The 22,277-nt window shown below is 44.9% G+C and overlaps 1 protein-coding gene across 3 annotated transcripts; it reads right to left on the bottom strand.

Annotated features, from left to right (window-relative positions):
• Nucleotides 1-1,019: 1,019 nt before the first annotated feature.
• Nucleotides 1,020-20,331, bottom strand: LOC149356614 (uncharacterized). Of its 3 annotated transcripts, none has more exons than XM_089584206.1 (6): nt 19,037-20,331; nt 18,063-18,144; nt 17,416-17,490; nt 13,036-13,166; nt 4,975-5,083; nt 1,020-1,087 (listed from the first exon to the last, which is right to left on the bottom strand). In XM_089584206.1, exons 1-6 carry the CDS (start codon nt 19,050-19,052, stop codon nt 1,042-1,044), a joined length of 459 nt encoding a protein of 152 aa, XP_089440332.1. In that variant the 5' UTR covers nt 19,053-20,331; the 3' UTR covers nt 1,020-1,041. The 3 variants fall into 3 exon arrangements, with proteins under 3 accessions (XP_089440332.1, XP_089440334.1, XP_089440335.1); XM_089584208.1 differs by having other exon boundaries at nt 18,063-18,141; nt 19,037-20,329; XM_089584209.1 differs by having other exon boundaries at nt 1,020-1,092; nt 19,037-20,328.
• Between the last annotated feature and the right edge of the window lie 1,946 nt (nt 20,332-22,277).

Raw genomic sequence — 22,277 nt, 5'->3', positions numbered from 1 at the left:
GCTTTGGTGAAGCCTGAAGCCGTTTCAGTCTTGCCTACAGACCAGGTGTTTTAAAAAAAAATTGACTATGTATGACGTGCTCGCTGGACTCTTCAAAACCTGTGCTCGCTGGACTCTTCAAAACCGCGCTTCAAAACCTGTCAAGTCGTCTCAACAGCTGGTTTGCCACGGGTTCTTTTTCCTTTTTGCGTGAAATGTGCACTGATATCAAATGGACATGACGCTGCGTTTTCGCTAGCAGCTTTGACGGCGATGATGTGAACGATGACCAAGTGATTTTTCGCTGAGAGCAAACAACGTGTTAAACTAGAGGCCGGTAAAGCACTTCACGATAGACGGAGTCATCGGAAAACGGAAAGAGGTATGCGTTTTGATTTCGATGCGGGTCTCTCAAGCAGCGTTACCAGTAGCTGTCGTGTGCAATCAGCTGGCCATTCTCTTCAGCCGACCTTTGATATCATGCACCTAGCAAGTGAACTTAGCAACGTTAAACGCAAGAACATTATCCAGTGAGGCTAGTTTAGCAGTGTTGGAGGAATTAGCAGGTATTAATTCCGAAATCATAGGGCTTAGTGACGTTAGGAGGACAGATGAGGCGTATACAGTACTAAACCCAGTCAAAACGCACTACAGGAATTTACGACAGAAAACTTCTGTAGTCTGTCGTATTTTGGGCATGTAGTATTTCTGTAGTCTGTCCTCTGTAGTCTGTAGTGTCGTACTTCTGTAGTCTGTCTTCTGTAGTGTAGTATTTCTGTAGTCTGTCTTCTGTAGTGTAGTATTTCTGTAGTCTTTCTGTAGTGTAGTATTTCTGTAGTCTGTCTTCTGTAGTGACGTAATTCTGTAGTGTCGTATCTCTGTAGTCTGCCTTCTGTAGTGCATTTGTGTAGTGTGTTGTATTCCTGTAGTCATTACCAAGTACGCTTTATTTGTCAATTAATATGCAGCTACAGAGCAGCAGTCTGACTCTGAACATTCGATGCATTCCTGCAGTACAGCCAGGTATAAAAACGCCTCACTTGGAGCAAATCGACTATTTATTTACATATATACAGAATTTTTCTTCAGCAGGTCTCTCTTGTTCAGACTGTCCTAGGTGAAGAAAAAGAACAGTGATATATATAGTATGCATACACAACAAATGCATGCAAATGTTACAAAAGTCATACAGTGGAATCTTGATTATGCATTCCCCTTTCATGCAACGATCCACATTTAACATCAAATTGGCACGGGCCCGACGTAAACCCATAGGAATAATGCATTAAAGCCTCAATTATACAACTGAAGAATATGCACACGCCGCTTCATACGATGGCTGGCGGGAACCGTCCGGAATGGGAGAGACATTGGCATGCAGAGCACTTTACTGACAGAAGTGACGTCAACCAAGCTGTTTCCAGATAGAAATCAAGATGCAGACGTGCATGCAACGTGTGACCAAGTGCATCATGGCCTGTAATGACTGTTCTGCCAACGGCTCAGAATGAGTCCGTGCATGCAACCCGCATCTATCAGTGCGAGGCGGTCCGCCTGGCCCGTTTTTCCGCGCGCTTCACTTACGAAGACGTTGCGGGAATAAAAACTGCACGTTCATACCACCATAAAGTTATTGTAGAGGCGGTAAAAAGAGTAGACATTTCTGTGATCGCTGGTGGATAGTTCAAAAGCGCTTCTCGCTACACCTTGCGTAAAGCACATGTTAGGCCTACAACACCAAGCAAGCGGTGTACTGTCAGCCGGCAGAACGCACATCACTGCAGAAATCGTGCCAAAGGTGGACATTGCGCTTTCTTTTTTCCTTTAAGATACGAATTCTTAGTACAACATGAACTGGTGGGCGAGTTGGTCTGACATATCTTAGTGAAGCAGCGCAACGGCACAAGGCCAAGGGAAGAAGGGGACAAACAGCGCTGAACTGACAACAAATGTTTATTCCGGATGCTAACAGCATATATATACTCTTTTGCACCTTAGAAAAAACAAAGAAACAGAGAGCAGCAGAAAGTATCAATCCCAGTCATTGTGCGCATGCAGCTGTATCGCGTGTACATCGATCATTTGAAATCGGGAAGTTGTGCTCTTTCACCGAGATGGCAACGGAAGGAGTGCTGATACAATTCGCACCCAGCTTCATGATCTCAGATGCCTCAATAATCTCTCGTGTAAGCTTATCCTTGTGTTTGGTAACAACTTGGCTGTTTTTGAATTCTGGGTAACATGAACAGTCACGACAGTGAGTACCTATGTGGCGGGCCGTGTTCTTGACATTGTTTGCGTGCTCTTCAAGTTTTTCATTAAGACACCGGCCAGTTTGGCCGATGTATGACCCACCACACTTCAACGGGACTGAGTACACCACGTTGTCTTGGCATGGCACATACTTCATCCTGTGGTTTTTCTTGCAATTATGACCAGATTCCGATCTTTTATCCGGGCGATTAACTCTCGCACACAAGCCACTCAGTCTGACAGGAGCCGAAAAAACAACATCTACTCCTGCCTTTTTGCCTATTCTCTTCAAATTGTGGGACACAACATGAACATAAGGTATTACTGCCAGATTTTTTTGCTTGGAATGGGGGACAGCTTTGCCCTCCTTCAGCTTTTTCAATATCCCTTCTGCTACTGATGCCAGAATATGAAGGGGGTATTTTGCGTCTGTTAGCCTATCAACCTGATTGGAGAAACTAAATTCAAACTTGTGTGGGCAGGATTTTTGCATGGCATTTTGAAAGCATGACGCCACAATGCCTCTTTTAACAAGCTTCGAATGGGCTGAGCTGTATGGAAGTAAGGGCTTTTTACCCCTAGGATCAAATGCCCAGCATACATGGAAATCAGTAAAATATAAGGTCAGATCAAGGAACTTAAAGCGATCATTCACAGCCACTTCATGCGTAATTTCCAGTGGCGAAAGCACTTCACAGAATATCGCGCACAGGTCATTCACTTCCGCAGCGAAGCTAGCCGGGTCACAATCTAGTAAAATTAGGTAATCATCTACATATCGGAACACTCTTGCAAGTGTTGAGCTCATGAGTGATTGTTCGAGTGCCCTGTCAAGCTTAGCAAGGAACATGTCACTTAGCAATGGAGCGATGCAAGATCCTATGCAGATCCCATTCTTTTGAACTGATTTTATTCAAAAGAATGGGATCTGCATAGGATCTTGCATCGCTCCATTGCTAAGTGACATGTTCCTTGCTAAGCTTGACAGGGCACTCGAACAATCACTCATGAGCTCAACAGTTGCAAGAGTGTTCCGATATGTAGATGATTACCTAATTTTACTAGATTGTGACCCGGCTAGCTTCGCTGCGGAAGTGAATGACCTGTGCGCGATATTCTGTGAAGTGCTTTCGCCGCTGGAAATTACGCATGAAGTGGCTGTGAATGATCGCTTTAAGTTCCTTGATCTGACCTTATATTTTACTGATTTCCATGTATGCTGGGCATTTGATCCTAGGGGTAAAAAGCCCTTACTTCCATACAGCTCAGCCCATTCGAAGCTTGTTAAAAGAGGCATTGTGGCGTCATGCTTTCAAAATGCCATGCAAAAATCCTGCCCACACAAGTTTGAATTTAGTTTCTCCAATCAGGTTGATAGGCTAACAGACGCAAAATACCCCCTTCATATTCTGGCATCAGTAGCAGAAGGGATATTGAAAAAGCTGAAGGAGGGCAAAGCTGTCCCCCATTCCAAGCAAAAAAATCTGGCAGTAATACCTTATGTTCATGTTGTGTCCCACAATTTGAAGAGAATAGGCAAAAAGGCAGGAGTAGATGTTGTTTTTTCGGCTCCTGTCAGACTGAGTGGCTTGTGTGCGAGAGTTAATCGCCCGGATAAAAGATCGGAATCTGGTCATAATTGCAAGAAAAACCACAGGATGAAGTATGTGCCATGCCAAGACAACGTGGTGTACTCAGTCCCGTTGAAGTGTGGTGGGTCATACATCGGCCAAACTGGCCGGTGTCTTAATGAAAAACTTGAAGAGCACGCAAACAATGTCAAGAACGCGGCCCGCCACATAGGTACTCACTGTCGTGACTGTTCATGTTACCCAGAATTCAAAAACAGCCAAGTTGTTACCAAACACAAGGATAAGCTTACACGAGAGATTATTGAGGCATCTGAGATCATGAAGCTGGGTGCGAATTGTATCAGCACTCCTTCCGTTGCCATCTCGGTGAAAGAGCACAACTTCGCGATTTCAAATGATCGATGTACACGCGATACAGCTGCATGCGCATAATGACTGGGATTGATACTTTCTGCTGCTCTCTGTTTCTTTGTTTTTTCTAAGTTGCAAAAGAGTATATATATGCTGTTAGCATCCGGAATAAACATTTGTTGTCAGTTCAGCGCTGTTTTTGTCCCCTTCTTCCCTTGGCCTTGTGCCGTTGCGCTGCTTCACTAAGAGATTCTTAGTACAGATACTGCAACCTGCTTCTGCGTAGTGACAGTGGTTTTAGAGAAAGTTTGAACAGAAAGACATGTCGCTGGCATGGCCGTATACTGTGCACTGCACATCTCCGAAGGGTTGTAGTAGTCATATTCCTGGCGCGTCGTTCATATTTTTTCGAGATTCATCCGACAGCTACTTAATGTGCAGCAACAGAGCGCTCGCCTGCCTTGTCTAAAGCCGCCTCTTCCACGCTGAAAAGCCTGGCTGTGTGCGGTCTCAGAACAGTCTGCTAATGTGGTCCATAAGTGCTGTTAACAGTCTGGTTCATAAATATAATCTTCTGTGCGTCATCTCAGTAGCAGACTATCCTTAAGCAGAACTTGGGTAAAGCAGTATCTCACTATAGTAGGCAAATTCCAGTGCGATTTGCAGGTTATTCCAGTGCCTAAGTGTACCATACAGACAGTTAGGAAATACAGTCAAGTTACGAGTTTTGTAAGCACATGAGCTTACCCAATCTATTCATGCATATAACAAGAGACTATTGGCTTGAACAGATATTTACCGCCGCAGGCCACAGCACTTCTGTGCCAGGTAGCGCGTCACCTTCTTGTGGTACTTTTGGAGATCCTCAGCCGAGCAACCCTTCAACTTCAAATAGTGCCAGAAGGAATCTGCACAGATGGGGTAATAAGTAATGTTAGTGTGGTTGAATATAAAAAATGAGCAGATCGAATAATGAGCATTAATACACCTAACATAGGTTGTCAGTTCGAATCCGTGCTGCAAGAAAGGCTCTAACTTAACTAGTAAGTTTATGCTGCACGACAGGCTGAATCGTATGACACCATCTGGTACATTCATGCCAAACGGTTCACCCACTAATTTTACAGGAATGTCGTGACTAAGCAGCCAGACTTTAATGCCTGCCAGACAGATATACATATACTGATCGATATAGTTTAGTTTCGAGCTGTGGTGCTCGAGCATCACACTGCCACCTGCTATTATTTTATTCCATTATCTAACCACCTCGGCTCCCATGGCAACTACTGGGATACACTGCTGCATTGGAGGCTGCCAACTTGGGTTCTATCCGTGGAATCAGCACAACTCAGGCTCAAAACGCAACCAGGCTGAGAACGCAACGCAATGCTCTAAAATTACTACCTCGGGCTAATAGCTCTGGGAGCAAAGCTTCACACACTGGTGCATAATATTATACTTCAGATACATCCAGCAAAGCAGTAGAGAGAAAAGCCCTTTGATGAATAACAAAATTTAGCTGGAGTTTAAAAACCCACTTGCACTCTGCGTAGGTTTGGGACTTGGGGGAAAAAGAGAGGTGCAGGAAATTGCAAAGGTTTTCAAGCAATTTCAACAAAATTTCAAAAATTATACAGCCCCTGAATTAGGGATGGCATACATCAAAGTGGTGACAAATGGAGTGACAAAGTTCCTTACACAGTGTGTGCACTGATGAGGAATGAGGAGGATTTGGTGTTTAACTGGAAGATTAACAGCAAATAAAGTTTATTGCGCATATCTGCTGCCTATGAAAGGCTAACCGCCGAATTCAGAAGTGCGCCTCAACTCGATACTCCGTCTCCACTCTGTGGAGTGGAGAAAACAACTGCTCTTCCATTTGATGGGCAGTTAGGATTGAAGAATGCCACTCGGCATTTCTTCAGACAAGGAGCTGCTCTAGAGACCTTCTTCCAACTGCCGTCCCTCGAGGAAGCATGAAAGGCAAATGATGATGAGAATAAGGCGAAAAATTGCCTTTGGCTACAAAAAAGCATGGCATGGCTATTATGTGTCTGTTTTATCACGCTGCACCACCTTAAGAACACAAAGAACCTCACCGTTTATTAGCCTAGTAAAACATCTTTTGCAAGCTGCCTGACGAAAGCAACAGAGAAAAACTACCGGAAACGCTTGCACATCTGGCAACCTTTGCCACCAATGATGTAGCGTCTATGTAGGCATTTACGAATGGTGTAAAAACTGCCGTTCGTCAACTTGTGGGAGGCTGCAGGCCAGCGGCGAAGCTGAGAAGTACCAAAATGGGTTTGGATTTATGGGGTTTAATGTCCCAAGTGACTCAGGCTATGAGGGATGCCATAGTGAAGGGCTCTGATAATTTCATCCACATGGGGTTCTTTCACGTGCACTGACATCGCACAGTACACAAGCTTACAGCATTTTGTCTCCATCAGAATGCGACTGCCGCGGCCAGGATCGATCCTGTGTCTTTGAAGTCAACAGCTGAGCACCGCAACCCCTGAGACTGCTTCATCATCAAATTATGCATTACATAAATGACACTGCATCACAGAAAAGGACTAACAGTCATGGCCAAACTGTAGTTACAGCCAAAAGTTGGCACCGTGAACCTGCTCCCCACATCCAAAAGCTTAGACAGCTTCAGCCAACACACAGGAATCAGATTGTCTCCCAAACCCCATGACACTGCCTCCCAAAGAAGGTGGCAGCCAATAAGTGGGCAACAAAAAAGTAAACTGTGGGTAACAACTTGAACGTCTTGCATCACGCTACAAGGTGATGTGAAATTTGAGGAAAGGCCCCAAGAAGCACATAATTTTTAGATTTTCAGAGCACTCTTAGCCCTTTAAATGCCAAATGTTTTCCTAAAAAACATGCCAGAAATTTTAAGGAATCAATTTTTTTGTGTACATTATTCTTGAAGCCACTTCATTGCATACACATGGGTAGCTGCAGAGCAGTCAGCTCAATCCACCGATTGTGGTTGACAGCACTCAGACATACAGACAAGGGACAGAAACAAAAAAGATGATGGCACAGGCACTGAACTTAAAACTTTTCCCAGAACTGCCGACATACTGCATAAATACCCACACCACAGGCACCAACACGCAGCGATTTATGCACTCGTGGTAACAAGAAGTGGTATGAGAAGTAGTGGAAAAACAACAAAAGCTAGAAGCAAAAACCAGAGGACACAGCACAGGATAAAACCAGAACAAGGTGAGAGAAAAATTTATAAGCAAGTCATTTTTAAAAGACTGCCAACAGTGGATAGGTTTGACCGAAAGAATATTTAAGAACTGGTCTGATAAAATGGAACTAAAAAACCTTATACACAAACACAGACCAAGCCCAGTGAAAAAAAAAATGAAGGAGAAATGGCAAGAAAAAACACGCAATAGAAGCAAAATGGCGATTGGGTAAGCAAACGAGAATTAAGCAACAAGCGAAGGTGAAGTGTGCTAAAAATTAAAAGGATAAAAGGGGAATAAAAACGCGCATGAGCCACAAAGGTGAAGCCAACAATTAAGATGGTTAAAAGTGGAAGATGACGTACAGTGAAGCCGAGAGATAAAATATAAAAAAGTGAAATTCAATAACCAGTATGAAGGCAAAAATCAAGGAAAAACACCAAAAGAGGGAAGTTGGCAGAAGAGGCAAGGCATGTAACACACATGTAGAACCAGGGCTAGATCAAGTACGTCCACAAAGAAAGGCAATCCTCCGAGTGAAACCAAGCGTGTTCTTTACATTCACCCCGGAGCCTGAAAATCTCTGCGGCTTCCACCATTGCATTGCGTCAGCTTATTACGGGGCTCTATTAACACAGTGGCTTTCTCGAACTTTGGGCAGCATGGCTTTTTTGCGTCCCATTATCAGCAGTGGACTTGCAGGTACCTAAGAGATGTACCCGATAAATCAGTGTAATGCTCTCTTAGCCTTCCATTGATGCCAATGTATACCTTGCAGCAAGAAAAAGGGATTGAGAAAGCACTTCTTGTGCATGCCACTAAGGGTTTCTGTGCAATGCAGTGCAGCCTGTTTCTTTTTTCTTTTTCATTGACGATCCTAGAGAGGTGTGATAGGTGATGGGGGGGGGGGGGCGGCAGCAAAAAAAGCATCTACTCTATCTCTCGAATTTTCTAAAGGTAAATTTCACAGAACCTTAAGAAAATCGGAGAGAAAGCAGGAGTAGACATTGCCTTTTCTGACCCCCTAGCACCTATTGCAGTTGCGGAATCCTAAATGAAAAAAAAAGACGCTGCACCACGCAGCACAGAAAACCCTTAGCGCCATGCGCGGAGGGCATTTAATCAATCCTTTTGTCTTGCGGCAAGGTATACATTGGCATCAATGAAAGGATAAGGGAGCATAAGATTGATTTATCGGGTACATTTCTCGGGAATCTGCCAGTCGGAAAGAGCAAAACCACAAAACTATCACACAGAGGCAGGTGACAACACAAGGCCGTACTGACAACTGAAAATTTATTGAACAGCAGTGCTTATATAGACAAGTCACGTGTGTAATCTGCAAACAATCGTAAAGAGGCAAAAAAATTCAATGGCAACCATAGAGCTGAGCAAATATGACAATCACCTGCTCAAAAACGAAACAAAAACAACCGGGGGAAACACAGACAGAAACGCTAATTTTCCTGAAAAATGAACACAGTAGGCGTGCTGACACACTTATCTGGCTCTGACCTCAAGATGGCAACAGCCTCGACAATTTCTCTTTCCAACTGCTTCTTTCTTCATCCAATAATCTGTGTGCAGTTCAGTTTGGGATAGCAGTCTACAATGAGACAGTGAGTGGGACGGCAAATGCCTCCGGGTCTACTCAAGGAACACGCATACTCTTGCAAACAAATGTGTAAACATCTACCACTTTGGACGATATAAAACTGGCCACAGGTGAGGGGAATCTCGTACAACATGCCCGTTGGCGGTACTTTTTGAATGCCTCATGCCATGTGCAACGGGGGTGGTGTACACGATTCCTCTCAGCTGTGGTCGATTTTATACCGGCCAAATTGGTAGATGGTGAAACACTCCCTTGCAAGAGTATTAGCATTCCTTGGGTAGGCCCGGACGACCTTGCCTGCCTGTCCACTGTCCCAGTTGTAAAGACTTAACCTAAACTGAACTGCACACTATTATTGGATGAATAAAGGGCCAGTTGGAAAGAAATTCTCAAGGCTGTTGCCATCCTGAGGTCGAAGCCAGATAGGTGGGATAGCACGCCTTCTGTGTCCATTTTTCAGAAAGAATTGGAATTTGTTTCCCTCCCTAGGTTGTTTTTGCAATGATTGTTTGCAGATTACATGCGCAACTGATCCATATGAGCACTCATTTCTTCAATAAATGTTCAGTTGTCGTACCGCCTTGTGTTTTGCCTGCCTTTGTCCCATTCTGTTTTGCGGTTTTTCTAACGATTTCCAACCAACTGGCCTACAAGCACGTCCTAAATCTGCAAGTCCATTGCCAAAACTGTGACCGAAAAAAGCCATGCCACCCATGTTCGAAAAAGTGCCATTGTGTTAAAAAAGCACCAGAATAAGCCGACATGAACTGGTGGGAGCCGCCGGGATTCTGAGGCTCGAGGATTAATGGGCAAGAACACCCTCAGAAAAAAAGATTGCCTTTCTTCAGGATGTTTGACCTAGCCCTGGTTTTAAAAACATCTTGCATGCCTTGACTTTTCTGCCAACTCCTCTATTTTCGCGTTTTTGTTTGCTTTTATCTTTAATACTAATTGAATTTCACATTTTGATATTTTATAATTTAACAAAACTTCTGTTTGGGCTAGATGGTGCATAGCTATAAATGAAATGAAATTTAAGCGCACACGAAAAACGCACACAAGAGGAGATACACACAGGACAGGCGCTAACTTCATCTGATTTATTCGCAGGTAAGAGAGCGAAAATATATACATAAAACGAGGCATGCGCAGTAAAGAAACAGATCGTCATATCACAATGCGTGCTCAAGGTATCTGTATTCTGCCTGCAAAAGATTAACTGATGTATCACTCACCCAGTCATGCCCCCTCTTCCTGATGTGAAATGCTTCTAATAATTCACGTGCCGTCTTATCACCGCTCCTGCCAAGAATCTTTATCTCCTTCAGCTGCGGCTCGGCTCTGCAGTTCGCACAATGGTCAGCCAAATGTGTCCCTCCACCCCTTAATGCCCGCAAATGTTCCCCCGCCCGGTCATTGACACACCGCCCAGTCTGGCCTATGTAAGCCCTACCGCAGGTCAAAGGTATCTCGTAAACGACACCGGAACAGCAGTCGACATACTTCTTTGAGTGCTTCTTCCTGCAGCCACTCTTCTTTTCCGTGCACGAAATGCGTGAGCAAAGGTGGGCAAGTTTCTTCGGTGCGGAGAACACCACAGGAACGCAGTGTCGGCTTGCCACCTTCTTCACATGATGGGCAACCTTGTGGATATACGGAACCACTACTGGTTTAAACGAGTTCCTTTCTAGTACGTTCGCTTTGGCGAACATGACCTGCTTGGTTTTTCGAAGAAGGGCCTCGGCCACAGAAACAATGACCGCGCCGACATAGGTACATAGGCACGTCCTCAGTAGGTACCTGCAGAAACACCTAGGCTCTCTACAGGTCCATGACCCCTTTACTGTAAAAAACTCGCTGCAGGTTGTACAGTTTCTCGAGGGTAATTCTGCAGTTGGGTATATGTTCTCGGTAGATGTGGAAGATCTGTTTTATTCTGTGCCCCACGATGTTTTGTTCGGTGATGTTAGGAGCGCGATAGAAGAAAGCGGAGAGGTGGAGTTCCAGAACTCATGCTGTCTTACAGTGGACAATTTTATGCGCGTTCTTGAGTTTTATTTAGGTGTCACTTTTATCTCTTTTGAGAATAAATTTTATCGTCAGAGACAAGGGATCTGCATTGGGTCCTGCGTAGCCCCTGTGCTTTGTAACCTGTTTTTAGCTTTTATTGACCGCGCCCTTGAGCAAAGCTTTAATGGGAAGGGAGTGCTGAAAGTTTTTAGGTACGTAGACGATTTTCTTATTGTTTTGAAAAAACTAAACAACATTTCTTACACCGAAGCAGTTGGCAGCATCCTGGAGAGCTTTCAGCAGAACGGGAGGGGATTGAGATTTACGCACGAACTCCCTTTACAAGGTTCGTTGCAGTTTTTAGATGTCAATTTTACTATAGGAGTTGATCATGTTTGTTGGGAGTACGCTCCGAGGGCACAGAAAGAGCTTTTACCTTTTGATTCCGCTCATTCCAAAACAGTTAAGAGGTCTATTGCCGGCCTATGCCTGGGGTCTGCTCTCTCGAAGTCGTGCCCGCGTGCTATGCAGTGTAGCTTTAATAAGCAAGTACGCCGGCTACTTATGGCTGGGTTCCCCTGCGCGGTCATTGTTTCTGTGGCCGAGGCCCTTCTTCGAAAAACCAAGCAGGTCATGTTCGCCAAAGCGAACGTACTAGAAAGGAACTCGTTTAAACCAGTAGTGGTTCCGTATATCCACAAGGTTGCCCATCATGTGAAGAAGGTGGCAAGCCGACACGGCGTTCCTGTGGTGTTCTCCGCACCGAAGAAACTTGCCTACCTTTGCTCACGCATTTCATGCACGAAAAAGAAGAGTGGCTGCAGGAAGAAGCACTCAAAGAAGTATGTCGACTGCTGTTCCGGTGTCGTTTACGAGATACCTTTGACCTGCGGTAGGGCTTACATAGGCCAGACTGGGCGGTGTGTCAATGACCGGGCGGGGGAACATTTGCGGGCATTAAGGGGTGGAGGGACACATTTGGCTGACCATTGTGCGAACTGCAGAGCCGAGCCGCAGCTGAAGGAGATAAAGATTCTTGGCAGGAGCGATGATAAGACGGCACGTGAATTATTAGAAGCATTTCACATCAGGAAGAGGGGGCATGACTGTGTGAGTGATACATCAGTTAATCTTTTGCAGGCAGAATACAGATACCTTGAGCACGTACATTGTGATATGACGATCTGTTTCTTTACTGCGCATGCCTCGTTTTATGTATATATTTTCGCTCTCTTACCTGCGAATAAATCAGATGAAGTTAGCGCCTGTCCTGTGTGTATCTCCTCTTGTGTGCGTTTTTCGTGTGCGCTTAAATTTCATTTCATTTATTGATATTTTATCTCTCGTTTTTACAGTAGCTCATCTTCCTCCTGTAGCCATGTTAATTCTTGGCTTCACCTTTGTTGCTCATGTGCATTTATTCCCCTTTTATTCTTTCAGTTTTTTAGCTCACTTCACCTTTGTAGACCAATTCTTGTTTGCTTGCCCAATCACCATTTTCTTTTCACGGCATGTTTTTTCTTGCCATTTTACTTTTATTTCACTGCCCTTGATCTGTGTTTGCGTGTAGTGTTTTAGTTCCGTGTTATCAGACCAGTACTTGAAAATTTTGGTCAAACCGTTCCACTGTTTCACGTGCTGGTGGTCTCAAAAATGACTTGCTTAAAACTATTCCTTTAACCTTGTTATGGTTTCATCTTTCCCTGCTCTATAGTCTTGGTTTCTGTTTCTAGTTTGTGTTGTTTTCCCACTATTGGCCATATCACTTATTGTTGCCACGAGTGCATAAAATTGCCACCTGTTGGCGCCTGTGTTTTGGTTATATATGCAGTGTTTCGGTGATTCGGGAATAAATCTGTAGTCAGCACCTGTGCCCTCACATTTTTTCTTTCTGACCCCAGTCTGTGTTTCTAGGCTCTGTCAACCACAAAGGATCAGACCAACTAGACCGACAGCTTGTCCTATTCAAGCTCAATGCGTACTTTTCAAAGAAATGCTATGGCGAAAACACTGTACTTACAGTAAAGCCTGCTTGACTGAGCGAATACCACTGGCAATTCGCAAATTCCCAGCCTGCTCCTGATTGCTGGCTCAAGCCGCACGCAACTTTGTGGCTTGCACGACTTCCACGCAACTCTTGGTCCCTTGAAACTGAAACATAGAGGGATGAGTGAGAGATATCAGATTTGATATGCTTGTATTGCTGCAATGACTAAGAAAAAACGATATTTTCCATAAGAACAATTATTATTTCACACTAGCTTCGCAGAGTAAACCTCGTTTATCACGACCTCGTTAACACTGACATACTGCACAGTCCCAGCCTGACTGCATCTAGTTCTATGGTGTCATATGCTTGTTAGCTATGAGCCCTTGGCCTTGCACCGGTTAATACAGACAACCACGGAATGGGCAATCAGCTCCGACCTTTTGAGTCATAGATACTCACAAGCTCAGTGGTCCCAGGGGTTCTAGAAATATTGGCAGGGCGACACAGTAACAAGCATTCCGCACCACTTGCTCTCGCTTCATTGCAAAAAAACTCTCACAGCAGACCTGTCCTCCATTTTGCAGTGTGAAAATAATCAAATTCAAAGCATGCACACAAAATGTGGACCTCTCTTCGAACAGAGCTTCAGAAATACGGGTATAATTATTGTAATTAAACCTACATGCAGTTTTCAATTTATCCTAAAATTTTATGCAACTCGACAAGCAATAAGCATTAAAAAGGAATTAAAATAGCCAGCACTGTTTAAACAATATAGCTACGAAGAAATACGAGACGTATCCACTACTCTCCAGTGGTTCTTTAGCTTCATGCATTATCAATCTACACTTTCTTACAGGCACATTTGCACGTGAAACTTGGGTTTAACCCAATCTTGATGAATCTTTCTGGAATGCAACAATCAGGAGAAACCAGTTTTACTCAAAAACAAAGGGCCCTATACAATGCATCACAAGGCCGGCTAGGCGCACTCAAGACTACAGCCCCTTCCACAAGTCTCCAATTTGCCTGTCCTCTACAAGTTGCAGGATCCCTGTCCACTGCTTGTCGAATTTCGCTATCCCGCCTTGCTAGTTCTCCCACTGCCCTTCTCAAACTCTTGGAATTCTGTTGGTCTAGCAGATCATCAGCTATTGTATTATTTTTTGTTTTAGCACTACACACTCCATGCCAACAATGCTGGATAATGTACTTTAAATAGGTTTGTAGAGCGTGCAAGTGGCTTGCAGCTTGACGAATAGGTGAGAAAAAAACGCGGAGCCTGACAAATAGGTGTGAAAAAAACGTGGGTTATTTGGAAGAAATGGGCTTGGGCAGGAGATGTAATGCAAAGGCAAGATAACCAGTGGTCCTTAAGAGTGATAGAGTGGATTCCAAGAGAAGGCAAACGTAGCAGGGGGCAGCAGAAAGTTAGGCGGGCGGATGAGATTAAGAAGTTTGTGGGGATACGGTGGCCACAACTGGCGAAGGACAGGGTTAATTGGAGAGACATGGGAGAGGCCTCTGCCCTGCATTGGGTGTTAGACTGATGATGATGACAACCTGGTGAATTTGCCTCGCAACAACCGCTGCAGCCTGATATTTTGTAGAGCAGCACAATGGCCTTCATTTTTTGAGTGGTGAAGTATTCAAATAGCATTTTGTTTCAACCATGAGTGTAAAGGGAAGACATTTTATGTTGCACAAAATGAAGGAATTACATGCATACTGGGCTTTGGAAGAATGCCCTGTGGACATTACAAAACACTGCCATCCTTGCTTTATCTCTGCCAGGTAACAAAATTCATTATTCTCCAAATACTTTGGACAAAGACAAGCTGCCGTGCACTCATTCGAGCTCAGTGGACTTTCCCTCAAACCAATCTTCAGTAAATAATATCAGGATTAGGCAAAAGTAACTGTAGTGTATTTCAGTGAGTCAGTGCCTTTTACAGAAAGCTTTGGAAACAGAAAAGTTTATGAGCTTTGTGAGCACATGATTGCCCAATCTATTTACATAGTCAAATGGGAAATTTGCCTTCCTATTCAATTTATGCACATTCAAACAATATTTACCGCTGTAGGCCACATCAGTTCTGTACCAGGTAGCACATGCCAAAAAAAAGCCTTGATAGCGTAATAAGTAATGTGTGGTTGACTATAGAACTTAAAATCTAGACCATATCTCTTGGATCTAATCTTGACATATTTCTGCATAATACTATACTGCAGATACAAAAAGCAAAGCAATAGAGAGAGACAGAGAAACTTTGCTAATGAAATGAACAAAATATTTACTTAAAATCACTGACCTGTTACTCAGCATGAGGGAGGAAATAAGAGGGAAAGACGAAGGAAAACAGGTGCAGAAAATTGTTAACGTTTAGAAAATAATAAATTTAAACAATTTTTGGAAATGATGTATTCATTACTTTACTTGGTTTTAAAGGGTTTAATGCCACAAAGCGGCGCAGGCTATACAGGGCGCTATTGTAGAGGACTGGAAAATTCTTTAGGTGTGCTGACATCACACGGTACCTGGGCCTCTAGCATTTCGTCTCCATTGAAATGAGACTAGTACAGCTGGAATCAAAACTGGCTGGAATCGAACCTGCCTCTTCCGGGTCAGCAGCCAAGCACAATAACCACTCAGCCACCATGACGGCTCCCATTTGGGGTGACATGCATCAATGTGGTGACTGACGGGGCTGACAAAGTTCACTTCAGAGAGGGTGTGCATTGATGAGGTTATATAGTTCAATTCTCCCTGTGCCACATAATTAGACAGGTAAAAATTTATTATGAGCATATGCTGCCTATGGCAGGCCAAGAGATGTAAGACACAAAGCATATGTCCATAAAATGAAAGCAAGAACAGCACAATTTCCTGCTGTGAGTAACCGCTCCACTATCCAAAAGGATAGCCAGCTTCTTTAAAAAATGTATGTCCTGCCTATGTCCATTTATGATTCCCGCTCAGATTTTAATTCGCATTTATTTCCAACCAACTCAGTTCTCTCCCAATCTCTTATCATTAACCCTATGATTTTCCTGAGTGGTTCACCGCACTGTTCTCAATTTTAAGCCCTTTGTAAAGTACCCCACTTTTCCCGACAGCTTAGCAAAGGCAAAGCAGTTTAAAATTTCTTTTTGAGCATACTGCAAGGTGCTGCTCGTAACTTCTGAGTGCATGCCTAAGGCAATAAACCCCTTTCTTATTCTCCCAACCATTCCTTTCAAATGCTCTATATCTGTGCATGACCTGGCCGAGGTGTATTCTGTTTCGACTTCCAGTACCTTACTGCATTTCATAAAAAGGCCTCTTTCCTGATTATTAAGTATTGATTTAGCTCTCATTTTCACACTGAGTATTGATGTCCTCAATCATTTGCAAGAATTCATCACTTATACTACAACTCACCATTAATACTACAATAACATGAAATCAAATATAACTGAGCGGTTCTCCATGAGTCTTCGCATTTCCTGAACCAACCTGCTGCTATGCAGAGAGGGTCACCTCGTCTAGCATCATCACATCTTGTTCAGGGTATGTGGGTTGTGCAAAGTAAACAACAGTTGATTTCAGGTCACTGCAGTCAAAGCTACAAAGTAGCTGGTGCAATGAAATGTTAGTTCTAAGAAGGTCTGCTCGTTTTTTTTTATGCAGGCCCAAGTGAACACAGGCTAAACTGCATGCTGTTTGATGTCAGTGCAGGATAAAGATCCCCAGGTGGCCAAAATTATTCTGCAGCCCTCTGCTACGGCACCTCTTTTCTTCTTTAACTCCCTCCTTTATCCCTTCCCTTGCATCATTGTTCAGGTGCCTATCAAGATGTGAGACAGTTACTCTGTCACTTCCTTGGCTCAAAAACCAATTTAAAATTTTTCAAGGATACTGTCAAGAACGTAGAGGTACAAACTGTACAGTATAACCACATGCCACAGCAATAAACCAGCAATACATCTGCGCTGACAGGAGCTTGCCAAGTACGCTGCAAGGATGCTATGCCACACAAGATTTGGTGTCATCATACAATGTTACTTTACTGACTGACATTTCAATGTACAAGCACTAAATACCATTAAAGTATTATTGTACAGCACAACGTTTTTAAAAGATAAAGGAACATTTTGGCCCTTTTAGAGGACACACATGCATAAAAGGCAACAGGTGTGGAATAGTCACTGCACCTGAAGCAGGCTCAACTTTATAATAACAGCGCAGTGTCAAGAGCTACATGTGCGGCTATATTTCGTACAAATTTGCAGTTCATGTAATAAGCTGAGGTACTGCTGTAAAGTGCATGTAGAGTTCTGCATGCATTTTTAAACACAGCAGTGAGCCTATGTTGAAAATATTTTTCAAAACAGGCAGGTAAGGTATGCGTAACTGAAAAAGATAATTACCATGAATGGCTTGGAGGGATGGCACAGCTGAAGGCAGGAAGCACGCATGGCCCAGCAGATGCTGGCAGCTGGCAACTGCAGATAAATACGTCCCAACCAACAGCTGTCAGTGCCAGTGACAATGTCATGAATGACGACAAAACAAACTGTCGACTGCTTCAGAAACTAAAATGAGGTATTAATATAGGAACACAAAAAGCAATGAGGTGGCCCATGACAAAATAAATAAGGAGATTGTATGTGAAACACCCATACACATTCTTTGAGTACATTTACATGACTGTCATAACCACATTGAAAGATGAGCTGGCTGGAATACCGCTTTATTCTTATGCATGATGAAAAGAGCCCAACTATTCGAATATAGCATGCGCAGGCTTTAGTTAATTACTATTAGGGTGCCTTGCACCAGCGTCTAATGTATTCTTAAATTGAACATAGCACCCAGTCGACCAGTTTACCTTGCATAAATGAGAAGAGAAAATGCAAAAGACATGCATTCAATACCAAGGAGCCCGATATCTCACGTCACAACTGAGCATGATACGAAAATTAGTAGTGCATTTAACAAATTCCACACAAATAAAAACAGCAAAACATTTGTCGAGTGGTAATGCAAGTAGGGGCAAGAGCAAACAAAAAAATACCGAAGAACACTGGTGAGTGAGGTGCAGGGAGGTCTGTGGGTAGGGTTCCGTGCCTGGGAACAGTTCCGAGCGCGGAGAACTGCTGCCGGCAGTCAACCAAGAATAAATAAGAGAAAGTGAAAATGAATAACAAACCATCACCAATTGCGAACGACCTGAAAGCGGGCCGCATAAGCGAGGCATACAGCAAAAAGCTTGAAATCCCAAATAAGTGTGCAGTCGCATCCCCAACAGTTCAGTGCCCTGAAGGAGAGGAAGCATGGACGCCTACAGTTCAGGGAAGACACAAGAACGACCTAACTGACATAATATTGCCAAATTCTGTTCCAATGGGGAAGCACAGATAAAAAGTTTACAAATGACTAGTACATATGCGCCAGCCTTCCACATGCGATCACTGTCTTCAAAATAATTTGCATGACGAATATTAAGAAGTAAGCACTGATCCGATGAGCACCAACACCGAGCAAAACCATCCGTCGTCTGTTCGCAGTTCGCCTAGCGCGAGTGCTTCATCGCGCAGCACTGCCGCTCATAATAATCTTCTAAATAGCACAAATCCATCCGATGGGTACCAGCCGCGAGCAAAATCACCCGTTGTCAGTTCCCTCGCCTGTTCTCAGCTGTCCACGCAAAAGCGCTCTCACCCGCGGCACTGATCGTCGTCTTCTACGCAGTACAAATCCATGCCAGTTGAATGTAGTAAACATTGTAGTTTTTCGCAGCGCTAGCAAGCGACCGCATAACTCTGCTGTGATCTCTGGTGGCATTTTTATTTACCACGGCACCTGAGTACTAAACGCAGACTATGAAGCAAGACTTGTCACGCAGGCTATACGTCCGTTCTTTTCAGGCAACGCATTATATCTGAGGCAACCGCACGCAGACTGCCTCCACTGCCATCCCTATATAGCCGCACACTAATAACGCGTGTGAATACAGATCAGTAATAGAGAAGCGGTGACGGTACTCACCAATCATGCAGCTCATCCAGGCTTAGTAAAACCGCGCCGTCGTCTTCATTGCCTTTCCAGATGACAAGACGTCGTAGCGCTGCCTTTCTTCACGGCTTTGCCCGTCCAAACTCACCGATGTTGACTGGGCGTAATACTCGTCGTTGGCTTCCAAAACACACTTCTGTTCTTCACACATGTCCGCCGCACAAGCACTCAAACAATGCCATGAAAATCCAAATAACACAAAACGTGAGGCAACGCACGCACTGACATGGCGCCGGCGTCAGCGGCTTTGCCCTTGTTTTTGCGTCGTTGAAAAACTGCAACTCAAATGCGCTTTTTTACTACTAATATTTGAATTATGTTCAGAAGAAAAATATTTCAATTGTTTTAAATTTATTTTTTTATTAAGTGCGAACACTAAAGCGCTTTTAAATACTTTTGTAGAAGCTGCGATCCTGTGATCCCATCACCCAGGGTGCCCCGGATGTTCTAGCAGACGATGGAGCAGACGACGGCGCAGACGACGCTGTTGACGGAATGAAATTTCGTTTGCTGCCAGCTAAAATCTCTTAATTGCGACAAAACGGGCAAAGAAATGCACCGTACCTCAAGCTGGTGCATATCAAGGATATGTTGGACGTGAGCGGTAGGACTGAGAGCAGCTGCGATGCATTACTTTGACTGACGCGGGCATGCTCGACGGAGATTTACACGAAACTGAGGGCTTAACTGTGACCCGTACAAGCGGATAACTTTGATATCAACTGCTTTGCGAAACTACGCCGATAGTTGCGTCACACTTTAGCTGATATGCAACAGCGGCTCGCACTCGCCGCATCTTGCTCGCGTGTACTTTCACAATTGAGCAAGAGCCCACATGGAAGCCGATAGAAGCAACTGTGTTTTCGAGTTCAGATTGTTCCGCGAAATACGAGCAGCTTGTTTTAGCACGCACTCGAATTGTAGTTCTCAGCCAGTGCGTCACGAGCGGTGACGATGGCCTCGATGACGAGCGTAAGAATCACCTTAAGGTGGCCGCAACGAAGCCGGTTTCCCAAGCGTATACAGTGAAAGCTCGTTAATTCGACCCCCGTTAATTCGGAAAATCGGATAATTCGACGCGCGCGCGAGGTCCCTACAATTATACATAGGAGTCTATGGGGCGAAACTCTCGTTAATTCGAACAAATTTTGCCGTGCGTCGGTTAATTCGACTTCACTCCGCAGCCCGCCAAGCCGGTTTGCCGAGAGCAAAAAGAAAAAAAAACTGCCATGAGCGGCGCTACTGTACGGCTGATAGGCCATCCGTATGGTCATATTATCATCCATCCATCCATCCGAGGAAGCGAGTTAGCGGCGGTCGAAGCGGCTGGCGTCTTTTTTTTGTGCTTTGTTGTGTCGCAGCAGTCGCTACGATCGCGGTTATTTACGGCGCCTTTTTTGGTAAATGCGCGCTTTGTCAGCGTGTTTACTGCGCTGCTCGTTGTTGCTGTTTTGTTGCGACTGAGAGAAGGGTGAAAGGAAATTGCAAGGGATTGCCTACTGGCTCAGCCGAGCCACCACCGCTGCCATGTGCAGATAGAGGAGAGTTAAAAGATCAGAGGAAAGATAAAGAGAAAAGATAAGACGCGCGTCCCAGCAACAACGCCGTCCCCGCGAACGCTGGCTGAAAAAACAGATAAGCGGGGAGCCGCGCTCCCTTCACCTCCTCCCCACCTCCTCCCCGCGCTGCTTTCGGGTGGGTAGCGCGCAGGGCCTGCGCGCCTCGCCTTTGTGTCCTGTCAGCTGACCGAGGATGAAATAATTAAAGTGACAGGCGCTGACAACGACGACGATTTACGATTGTGAGCAGTTGTCCCAAATGCCGAAGTGCACGGTGAAAGGAGCCGCAGAAGCCTTGTCTGTGCGGGAGGACTTCTGTGAACAAATCCCTGACGGCGCGTGTGCCGCGGAGCACCTGGCAGCTGTTAGAGCTATCGTAGTCGCTCAAATTCGCTCGAAAAAGCAGACGGTGATTACAGATTTTCTTGCCAAATAAAGGTATACGTCCTGTTGCGGCAAACATTGTTTTTTGTTGTTCATTCGAAAATTCGACATTCGGATAATTCGACAATTTTTCGCGGTCCCATCAGTGTCGAATTAACGAGCTTTTACTGTATGTGAGCTAAAAGTTGTTTACCTGTGCTGCAAACGTGGGCTCAGTCGCAGTCCAGCCGCTAGCTGCTCAGTTTTCCAGCCTTGCGAGCCCAAGTCGCTGGCTGCTGAGCATTGCGGGAGCTGAGCTTTCAGAAATGACACTGCCCGCGAGCGCGCCGGGCGACAAGTTTGCACTGCTCCCTGGATGTCGTATTCGTCGCTAAGCCTGGCAGGTTTCATATCGATGCCAGAGCTGAGAGTGCTTTCGAACTGGCTAGCGCTGAGGTGCTACTCTCTTCACTGTACGTTGTACTGTGAACCATGTCTCGTAGTGAAATAAAGATATGCGCGGTTTCCGCGCTAACGGTGACGTCGAGGACGAGTTTAATAAACGCTGTAAGGCAGCAGATATTCGATGCATATATGTGTGCTAAATTTGTTCACCTATGCTGCATGCAAACGTGAGAATAAAGTCTCGCTCAGTCGCAGGACAGACGCTCGCTGCTCGATTTTCCAGCCTTGCCTGCTCAGTTCGCGAGCTACTGAGCCAATCATTGAGCGAGCCGAGCTTTCGGCAACGACGCCGCCCGCGGGCGCGCCGGCCGACGAACTGCGCGCTGCTCTCTAGCTACCCTTGTCGTCGCTAAGCTTAGCCGATTGCACATCGACGCCTAAGCTGAGTGCGATTCGGAACTGGCTAGCACTGAGGTGCTACCCTCGCCACCATTTTACTGTGAGCCCCGCGTCATAGTGAAATAAGCTCGGTTTCCGCGACCCCTTCAGGAGCAGAGCTAGCAGAAGCCAGGCGAGCTGCAATGGGCAGCAGAAGCGGCTGTGGGAGAAAATTTGTTTTGCTGTTACCGCTTCTACGAACAACTCGATATTGGCTAACGATACTCTATCCCAGAGCTTAGTAAATAGACGTGAACAAACAATACCAGTGAATTTTTCTGACGCCGGCTTCCAGGCTGGCAGGCCGGTCCCGAGAAGAGCGCCCTTACGCTTGCATGGCAGTGGCGCACGTCAAAACCGCCCCGACATTCTACTCTTCGCTCAGGTTGTCGTAGCACACTGTTAATAGCGAGGGACCAGAACACTTTAGTGGACCGAGCGTGAGGGAC

The sequence above is a fragment of the Amblyomma mixtum genome, chromosome 3 (genome assembly GCF_055824585.1).
Source record: "Amblyomma mixtum isolate Tamu chromosome 3, ASM5582458v1, whole genome shotgun sequence".
Taxonomy (NCBI): Eukaryota; Metazoa; Arthropoda; class Arachnida; order Ixodida; family Ixodidae; genus Amblyomma; species Amblyomma mixtum.
The sequence above is the reverse complement of the archived record's forward strand: the minus strand, read 5'-3'. Positions and strand labels throughout refer to the sequence as shown.

What these genes read in the sequence shown, in the direction of transcription:
- LOC149356614 (XM_089584206.1), bottom strand. An exon ending in ATCCCTCCAAGCCATTCATG is followed by an intron (nt 13,167 to 17,415) that starts GTAATTATCTTT and finishes TCTATGTTTCAG; the next exon opens with TTTCAAGGGACCAAGAGTTG. An exon ending in TCAGTCAAGCAGGCTTTACT is followed by an intron (nt 5,084 to 13,035) that starts GTAAGTACAGTG and finishes CCATCTGTGCAG; the next exon opens with ATTCCTTCTGGCACTATTTG.